At 41.6% G+C, this 9,807-nt stretch overlaps 1 protein-coding gene across 5 annotated transcripts; it reads right to left on the bottom strand.

The window, feature by feature from the left end:
• Nucleotides 1–4,565: 4,565 nt before the first annotated feature.
• Nucleotides 4,566–9,777, bottom strand: LOC115394360 (glucagon family neuropeptides). Of its 5 annotated transcripts, XM_030099664.1 has the most exons (7): nucleotides 9,649–9,777; nucleotides 9,305–9,412; nucleotides 8,632–8,766; nucleotides 7,887–7,991; nucleotides 6,972–7,106; nucleotides 6,298–6,418; nucleotides 4,566–4,828 (listed from the first exon to the last, which is right to left on the bottom strand). In XM_030099664.1, exons 2-7 carry the CDS (start codon nucleotides 9,400–9,402, stop codon nucleotides 4,820–4,822), a joined length of 603 nt encoding a protein of 200 aa, XP_029955524.1. In that variant the 5' UTR covers nucleotides 9,403–9,412; nucleotides 9,649–9,777; the 3' UTR covers nucleotides 4,566–4,819. The 5 variants fall into 5 exon arrangements, with proteins under 5 accessions (XP_029955524.1, XP_029955521.1, XP_029955523.1 ...); XM_030099661.1 differs by lacking the exon at nucleotides 4,566–4,828 and having other exon boundaries at nucleotides 5,965–6,418; XM_030099663.1 differs by lacking the exon at nucleotides 4,566–4,828 and having other exon boundaries at nucleotides 5,965–6,418; nucleotides 9,305–9,409.
• Nucleotides 9,778–9,807: the final 30 nt, after the last annotated feature.

Genomic DNA, 9,807 nt, shown 5'->3' with positions numbered 1-9,807 from the left:
CTCCATGAGGCTTGTCGGTTTGTCTGTAGCATGGTCCGTTCATGCTAGCGTGAGAAATAACATCAGGACTTTCCTGCCTCGGGATCTGACTGAAGGTAGTATCCTGCACATTTGACCTTTTCATGGGAATTCGTTGTCAAACAGAAATAACTGATTTGTTGCGCAGAGCTCAGTTACAACTGTCTTTTTCACTACCGTTTGGAAAATGTGCAGAAAAGCAACGTGGAAAGCTATACGTGCACCAAGCTACGGAAGGGAAAGGGATGTGACCAAAGGGAACTTCAGCCATGCATCCCCCCCATATAAGACATACAGCAAATCAGAGTTTAAAATAAGAAAAGTAAAACCCCCTCTGAACCAACTTTCCCCTATTTTTTTTGTTTTGACTTGAATGTTCTGTTGACTTGAAAAAAAAGATCTGTTGTCCATTTATTAAGGACGATCTGTCAGGAAAGTGTCCAAGAAAACTACTTGCATGTTTGCATCAGACCAAAAAAAGCATCTTCCTTAGTGTTATGGCTTCCTTGTTGTTATTGCATAATCTCTTCTCTTAAAACATTTAACCCAATACAGTAAATAAAACATCATCTGGATAAAATAGTTTGCCCTGTGTTTTTTTGTTGTTGTTTGCTTCTTCTTTTTCTTTTTTTGTGATGCTGATGTCAAGGTTTGCATAACACATTGATTCTGAATTCCTCTTTACATTCAGGAGTTTAGAAATATTCAACCAATCACACCATCCGCAGACTGCGTAGTGAGAGAGACAAGGTTGGCTTTTTTGTTGCAACACAATTGACTTTTCATTTATAAAAGGGGTGTATTGTGTATTTTCTTTTTCCTCTGCCAACTGAATGGAAGCACCTTGAAAAGTTGCTGTTAAAAGTTAAAAAAAATGTAAAATCATGAAAAACAAAATAAACTTGGAACAGAAAGAAGCAGATCTTTGTTTTATGACGACGATCATGCAGTTAGCCGAATGATACATCTGAGATAATTTTCTTGAAAATATCAATTCTTACATTATTTGTAAATGTTATTAAAAAAAGAACACCTCCAAACTTTGATCAGATCCAAACGATTAATAGATTTCTCCTTCATTAGAAGTCAACCACTTCAAAATGTCCGTCATAGCCGCGCATCAGGCTATCAGGCTCTCCATAAGAACTGAACTTTTGCACTGTGCTGCAGTCAGTCAAGCACGGCCCAGGGGGGGTCTGATGAAAGAGCTGCATGCGGATTCCCCCTCTAGAAAGCTGTCACTCACACAAGCCCCCATAGGAGCAGGGGGGATCCTTAGATGATGCTTGGAGTTTAGATTGTGCAACAGTAGCTTAAACAGTGAAAGAAAAGCTTTAAAGCAGCCGTTGCAAACTGTGAGTGTTGATGTGTGTGCTATCCACTCTGCAACGTTACTTTTTTCTTTGTTTCTTTTAAAAAATTCTATGGAAAACCATATGGCTCAAATGTTTGTTTGTTTGTTTGCAGTTTTCACTGAGAAACATTGATAGTCAGGTTTAAAACTCGACAACATCTCAGAAAATAATTTCTTCATGTGTGCACTTTATTCACGAAAGCGCGTTCACATGTTAACCTCAGCTTCTGTCTTATATGACGGAGTCCCACAGCGCTGCGGCAGCCGCGGTCTTCAGACGCTCAGCGTGCTCGCTCCCATCTGAGTGCTTTAAATAATGTGTGGCATGCACGCCGTTGGGGTATTGCAAGCCGGAGCAGTTCCACGAGTTAATTCGCTGAATTCATTTCATTCTAGTAGAACACATGAGTGGCATGTCGGTGAGCAGTAAACAAATCAAAAAACACACTGAGATTTAATTGTTCTCCAGAGGGTTTCTTCATTTTACATCAGAACAGTAAGAATGCTGCAGAAAATTGTTCCACAAAGTACAATTACACATGATTGTACTGGAAATGATAAAGCTTCTGAACCATCAGTTGAATTTTCACTGTTGTTTGTTGTGTATCTGCATGTGTGGCAGCAACGCAACACAAAGAACAAAATGTTCTCTGAGGCCACAAGATGTTGTTAGTGGAGTATTTCCCCTCATGTGATTACAGCTTGAACTAAGCCTTGTTCAATTTACTACCTGCTAAACGAAGGTGGAAAAGGAGCCCGAAAAGCTCCTAAATCGTGTGTTTGGATCATTAAAGACATCCATCAGTGCTGTTTTCCTAAACCTTTGTGTTGCTGTAACTTCAGAGGATTCATATTTTGTTTTCCTCTTATATCACATCCTTTGTCTTGCGTCTTGTCTGTGGGGAAGCATTAGTTTCACCGTGCGCGCGTGTTCCTATCCGTGCACTTCTATGAATCACTGTGAATTACTCAACCCCTGTTTTCCTGGATCGGATCTTTCATCAGCCCCTCCCTGCAACTTGCCATTTCGGCCCGCAGAAGACAGCATAGCTGAGACCGGAGCCGTTTGAGTGAAATATATCCGACGTGATCTTTTGATTCTCGGGAAGGCCACCGGCACCCTACCCACTCCCGGCGCATCCTCCCGGGACCGGTTGCCTGGCAACACTGGCTGATTGGGTTAGTGGGGTTAAGAAAGGGTCTGGCACGGGCCAGAGGAATCAGATCATTCCCATTGATCATCCTCCGTGTGCGCTCCGCTGAGAGCCGAGGCCGCGGCCGCAAAATCAAAGCCCTGCCTTCATGTCTGAGAGGCAGTTATTACGCACACGGGGGAGCGGAAAGAGACACGACGGGCTCCGTTGTGGCGGCTCTAACGTCCCGTACCGCACACGGCAGCGCGGCTGCCGCCGCGCCCCACCGGCACAAGCGATGTGATTGTAAATGAAGCCCATTAAAGAGGCTTCGGGCGTTACGGCGAGCGTGTCTGCGGTGCGGGAGCGAGCAGACAAGCTTTCAAAGTGTAGGACGGGCCCTGCTCTCTGGTGACCTATTACCTAACAGATACCACAATATATCGGGGATCTATCTGAGATGATTAGATGTAATTGAGAATGACACGATACTATGAAAAGGTGACACACGTGGGGGAAGGGAAGAGGGCGGAAGGCTTTTCCAAATGCCACCCACAGCACCCATAATGTAGGAGTCTCAGCGGGAAGGAGACACGCGAAACTGTTACCGCCACACATCTCACTCTTTCGTCGCTGCCGCTCCGCTTTTAAATAAACATCGTCTGCGTATTTCGAATTCCGCTGGTACTCTTGCTTCTGCTAAATATTTTGTTTTCACTCCATTATTCAGTCTGACATTGTTGTTTTTCCAAGTGAAGTTTACACAGAAAGCAGTGCTGGTGTGAATAGTGCTCCCACTGTGAACTGTTTCTAGTGATTTCTTATCAAGGCGAGAAAATAATCACACACTTTTCTTGAGATTTGTTGTGAAAATTTAGGGGGAAAAAAAACAATATAATTTCAAAATTACCAGTAAGATGTTCAGCTCTGGCTGTGATAGTTCACAGCAGGGCTTCATGGGTGTATTTTCATTAATATTCAGCTTTATCAGTGGGTCACACTTTTGTAGCTGCACCATCAATGAGTCAAGCGTCGTTTAATGTCACAGCATTACACCGTATTGTCGTGGTTGTATTATTAATGCAAGTTCTGTACTCCCTGATTCCAGAACATGCTTAGCTCAAACCAGTTTGTACCAGTCCATTTTGCTTCACATTGTTGTGTTTGGCACAAAAAAAAAAAAAAAAAAAAAAAAAGTGCATGAACCAGTGTTGAGACTGGCCAACTGTTCAGCCAGTCCCCCAAGCCTTTGGTGGTGAATGCTGAAGTCCCGGAGAGGTGTAAAGTGCAGTGAGGCAGTGTGCGGCGCGGGCTGGGTGATCCCTCCCACGTCTCTTTACTCATGCTGTCCTGAGGGGAGGTAGACACCCGGCCAACTGGTGTCACTGTTCCTCCGCCAAACAGACTGAGTCACTGTGAAAACGGGGCTGAGACTTGGAGATCTCTGCTTTTTCTTTTTTTTTTTTTCTTCCTTTGTTGCAGACTTGCTTTGCATCATCTTTAAGTTACTGACCGTCATTAATTACACCAACAGCAATAAAGAAAAGCATTCTCACACTCCTTTTATTTCTTTTTTCCAGGCGTCTGATTCACGTGTGTGTCCTCTGAGTTCCGTTTCCGTCCCGCTGCTGCATCCCTCCTGAATCCACGTGGTTTTTTTTTGTTTTTTTTGTCGTGTTTTGTGTCACTAATATTTCACTGCTATTGCACTTTTTGATGCACCACACCATCCCATTGGGTTCAAGCAGCGCAGCAGTCTTTCCTGCTAAATATGCTTTAAGACTGGTGATATTTGCTCCAAAGATTAGACGAAGTATTTTTTGTTGTTTACAAAAATTTATTCATACAAATCTTACAACACGTTTTTTTTTTTTTAAACATTTATTGACTTGACCCTTTGCAGATCGCCATTTGAAGAAGTTATCTAATACTCACTTTTCACACAGTAAATATATATATTTATATCTTTGAAGATTCTTTCATTTTTGTAAGGCTATTGGCGCTTTCATTATCATACATATAATGTTTCATGAAGAGCAGGAAACTGTTCCTTCCCTGTGTTTTCACAAACAAATCACAACTAGTGCTCTAAAAACAAGATGCAAATGAAAGCAGAGCAAGCAGCAACGCTTGGCATCTAAGCTGGATGGTCCTAAAGATCCCATCAAACATCTGTGCAACACAAAAACAACAACAAAAGGGTGAAATGTAAGCTGATGATGTGCAGCATTGTAGGGCCACTAAATAGCCATCTGTGATTCATGGCGATTTTAAAGTCGATGCAAGGCACCACAGCCGCAAACTGCCTCCTGCGTCACAAAGCCTAGAGGGGAATGCAAAATTAAAGAAAGATTGATACAGTAAACACAGATCGAAGAACTTCACCCTGCTGCTTGAAAGGCTAAAGCCCAGCTCCCTCCAAATCTGTATTCCTTCCTCACAAATGTGTGTGCAGACTGGGGAATCAGTGAGACAGTTGTTCTTTTGCCTGAACCATGCTGGCTATGTGAGATCTGCAGAACTCCTGACTCTCCGTCGTTCTTCTGTTTCCCTCTAATCCCGTGTTCTTGCTCTGGTCCCTTTCCCTCCTGTAAATGTAGGCAGCTACACCGCCACACTGCTGAAGGGCTCACTGAAAATGACCACTTTAATTGTCCAAAGCTTTCTTCTTCATGTACAATTTAACAGCAGGTTACAAAAAAAATCTCCAGTTGTGTTAAATAACAGCATCTATGAAGGATCAGACATCAGACTGAGGAGCTGTTGCCAGCAGTAAAGTACATTCAGTGAATCTTCAATGGAGGACAAAGGCTCAACATACAGCTTGAGTAGAAATGTCAGTAAGGAGAACAGAACACAAAACAACATCCAGAGATGACAGAGATGTATGTTTGTAGTAGTCAGAAAAGCAAGCAAAACCATCTGGTTGGAGTCGTCTGCACAGGTGCGGTGGCTAGTGCAATTACTTTAATCATGCAATCTACTGTAGTTTTTACATTGGTTCACATGACAGAAGAGGGAAGCACAATAGACCCGGAAAGTTCAAACACAAAAATGTAAACTGCCTCAAATGTCTCTCATGATTAACAAAGTGATGGCTAAAAGACACCATTTAACAAGTATCGTTTTCTTTTGTTTTTTTATTTCTTTTCTTTTCTTTTCTTTTTTTTTTTCCTTTTTTGAATTTGCCTGATGGTGCTTGAGATGCCACTGATACTTATTATATGGGCAGAGAGACATGAGAAAACCTTCAGCAGAATCAGAGGTTTCCAAACACAGAGTCAAGTTGATAGAAACACAAGATTGGCACTTTACATAAGTCAAAGGTGTAAGCTCACTTTTTGTAAACACTTGCGGAAGAAAAACGGCAAGAAAAACCTCAAAAGTACTCTGGTCCTTACCACAAATTTGGAATTTTTGCCCCCCGACTTGACTTTAAAAACTAATATTTGGAAGCCAATAAGGGCTCTGATCTGATCTACCCAAGATTGACTAGATTCTTTTTTGTTTTTTTGTATCAATCGACACTGATATGTTGAAAGTTATCCTTGTTAAAGAGCCTCCACATTCAGCCTGTATGGTCTTAACAATACAGGTGGTTTCAAGAAGAAGAAGAAGAAGAAAAAAAAAAACTGTGAGACTCTGGAAAGACAGGAGCACGAATGAGGTGGAAGAAGAGTTGAGTCTGAGTGTTTGAAGCAAGATCACAAGAGTTAAAAGGTGGGAAATAAAGGGAGGGGGCAGGAGACGCCCCCGCAAGGACACGGCCTCGGGAAGGAGCCTGAAACTCACCAGAAATTCAGGAGAGAACTGCTTCAGCAAGTCTCCCAAAAAAGCCTCAAACTCATCCCCGTCCGGAAGGGCATCAAAGTCTATGTCTTGTAGGATATGGTCAAAACCTATGTCTTCAAGGCTGTTGTGAATAAAGACAACTAATCTCTTAGTGTCACTTTACAAAAGCAGCATTCAATACATTGATTGTCTTTTAAACTATTTATTTTCTGCACATTCATACTTTTTTTTTTTTTTTTTTTTACTAAATGTTTAAAAGACAGGGCTGTTGGAGCATATCATCATGTCAAACAATTGTGTCCCCCTCAATAAATAAGACTTAAAAAATCAAATCAATGAATACATAAATAGAGGCTATTCTTTTAAATCAACAAAAATTGGTCCACAAAGTAGATATGTGCGTCCTCAAGTGCATTAAGTAGAAAATAAAAAACAATATTATTATCAAAATATTCATTTTAATGGCTTACTTCATACATAAATACATGTTTAGGAACACAAAAGCAATCCACTGATTGGTCAGATCTCAAAATGACTTCATTTGGGGCTGCACACACTTAAGGGATTTTTTTGTTTTTTGTTTTTTTTTTTTTTAGTTTGTTTTTCAGGAGGGGAGAGAAGGATGCTACAAATATGCCAGCCGCCGTCCTTTGTTTCTAATTCTCTGTCTATACCTTTTCCCAAGGACTGCTGCCAGGTATTTCTTGACCGCCATTTGCTTTCGGTAGCGGCTGTAGCTGTCTGTGAAGATCCCGTCTGAGTGGCGCTTGGACAGGGTCTCTGAGCTGTCGTCCAGCGCCTTCCCCCCACTGCAGGAGAGAGCAGAGGCAGGTCTCACCACCATCACACTCAGGCATGTGCATTCACATGAAGCCATCCTCCCTACTTTACACCATCGTGCGTGTGAGTGTACAGCGTGGAAAGAAATATATTAATGCAACCAAACACAATCTCAGTTCTTGTTTAAAAGACATTATAAAAAATGCATTCAGTGACAAATCTGGTGGTTTGAAGGAAGACTGTCTTTTGCAGACAGATTCTGCTTGAAAAAGGCTTTTAGTGTGGAAACATGTTCTTATTCTCTTACTGATGAGCTGTTAATCCAGCCCAGAACAATCCAGCCTGTCTTTCACACCTACATTAAGAAGTGCTGGGCCTGCTCATGAAGCTAGAGTAGCAGCAACCCCCTCCTCCCACTGGGAACCACTGAGACTCAGACCTATAAATTATTCATATGGAAATAAATTTAAACTTGTGTGGGTTAATTCTTCCCTCTGAGCCTCACACTGCACCGAGCTCAGAAAAAAAAACGACTCTTCCCAAATCAATCAAGTGCCCGTTTGTGCTCCCCAACAATTTTATAGCAATAATAAAGCCTGATTCAGAGGGTGAGGGCGCCAGTTTTAGCAGCATGCTGGGAGATAATGGGACCACAGACATATACAAGACATAGAACAGCGTGAATTATGGGTTTTTAAAAGAACCAGTCAAAAGAAAAGAAGAAGAAAAAAAAAACACTGGACAGGAAACAATAAATCTACAAATATATACATTTTAAAAAAAGGAGACAGCCAAGAAGGTGTTCTTACCCTACACGTTTTGCCATCAGAGAATGAAGGTATTTCCTTGCTGATAACTGACCCAGCGCTTTCCTGTAGGCTTTATTAAACATGCCGTCTGCATGCCTTTCCGTTCTGGGATGATAGATAGCCACACAGTGAAATCACCACACACCCAGCGCAAGAGGCAACAGTGTCAAGTCCCTACTCTGCAAAAACATGTCCAGCTGAAGCTGTGAACCTGAAACCTGGCCTTTAACAGAGCTGAACCCTCCTATCAGCTTTAAACGCTTTCATTTGATTTCCATTTAATATACAGTATGTTTATGTTGATGAACTAATATGGATTTTTTTCCCCCAGACTGTGTTATTTCTGTTTTGAAGCACACAAAAAAAATCACCTTATATCGGAATATCTATTTATCAATATAAACAATGTGACCTTAAGGCTCCACCGGAGGGAGCATTTCAGCGCCTCGTGGCGCAGAACCATTTCTATCGAGCAGTCCAACAAGGCACAAATTCACTGGACTAACTCCCCCTTGAATCTTAATAATAAAAAAAAGATAAATTCACAAAGAAAAGGATAATAGACAGGACTTATTCAACGTGAAAGTAGAAGGAATAAAATTAAGTGAACAAAATAAATCTTGTTGGAAGTTGCACAAAAACGCACATATGGATGGAAATAAGATGAAATGCAGATGTCTTCAACGTTGAAATGGGAAAAGCTTTTTTTTTTTTTATTCCCTCCTAATGCGGGAGAGCTAGTCACCTTTTCTCCGGAGGATAGTACAACGTGTAGACGTCGTCCGCTACAGACGGAGCGCTCCTCACATCCAGCTGGTCTCTGTCATAATCCAGGGAGGATAAGGAGTTGCCATCCTCATCATATATCTCACTGTCAAGTCTGGGGAAAAAAATGGTGAAATCAGTCTTTCAGTTTGTGCTCTAATATCACACAACAAATATTCTTATTCGTTCAAATGAAATTCAGGTGGAAGGAGATGACCAGACCGTTTTGATTTCAACAAAAGCCTGGCGTTTTACGCACAATTCTAAACACGCGTTACTGAAAAACTTTCCAAAGATGTTGCAAGTTGAGATCTTTTTTTTTTTTTTTTTTTTTTTTTTTTTTTTTTTTTTAATGAAATGTATTTCTAATGACGTTAATCGGTGGACCACTGGCTGCAGATCAGATTCAGACGCCGTACTTCACTGCCACAGCAGCTTCGATTACATTACCGCGGCTCCCTGTGAATGTCTCTCAGCCCCATGGATTGGCTGTCAGATGATGTTACTCACTGATCCAATAGTGTTATCACTTACAGTAAAGCAGATATGGTCTTTAGCCTGTGACCTGCGTGTACTGTTCAGTGGAAAAAGTGAACATTTTTGGCTTTCAAATGCGTCAAAATGACAGAAGACGTGAAAAGGGTGTAACATACCTTGCACTGGGGAAGCTGAGCCCCACAGGTGAGCAGTTGACGCTGTAATGCATAATGATCCCATAGATGAGTAATGCTAAAGTCGCCTTACTTGACATTGTCCTGCTGCAAAAGAAAAAGAAAGCGACATTAAGCGAGGGAACAGGTGTAAAATAGACGCGTCAGAACAGTTCATCAATTCTCAGTTCTCTGACAGAGTGAAATTTTCCTATTTTTTGTTATTTTGCAACTTCTACTACACACCTGTGGTTTGAGAAAGAATCAGTCAAAACAGACTTTTCCCCAAACTCTCCTCACTTTTTTTTGCTGCGTAAAAACCTGGAGAAGAGCCTCGCCTTACCCTTTTTCCAGACGCTGAACACGATCCGCTGAAGATCTCAACTGGGAGAGAGATAGGATCTCTGTCTCTCTCTCTCTCTCACTCACTCACTCGCTCACTCACTCACTCACTCACTCTCTCTCACTCTCTCCCTCTCTCTCTCTCTCTCTCCTTTCTTCTTCAG

This window comes from Salarias fasciatus, chromosome 9, assembly GCF_902148845.1.
Source record: "Salarias fasciatus chromosome 9, fSalaFa1.1, whole genome shotgun sequence".
NCBI lineage: Eukaryota > Metazoa > Chordata > Actinopteri > Blenniiformes > Blenniidae > Salarias > Salarias fasciatus.
Note: the sequence above shows the minus strand (reverse complement) of the source record. Positions and strands in the feature narration are given on the sequence as shown.

What these genes read in the sequence shown, in the direction of transcription:
- LOC115394360 (XM_030099661.1), bottom strand. Translation starts at nt 9,402, where the DNA reads ATGTCAAGTAAGGCGACTTTAGCATTACTCATCTATGGGATCATTATG. An exon ending in CTGATGGCAAAACGTGTAGG is followed by an intron (nt 7,107 to 7,886) that starts GTAAGAACACCT and finishes TCTCTCCTGCAG; the next exon opens with TGGGGGGAAGGCGCTGGACG. An exon ending in GCAGCAGTCCTTGGGAAAAG is followed by an intron (nt 6,419 to 6,971) that starts GTATAGACAGAG and finishes TATTCACAACAG; the next exon opens with CCTTGAAGACATAGGTTTTG.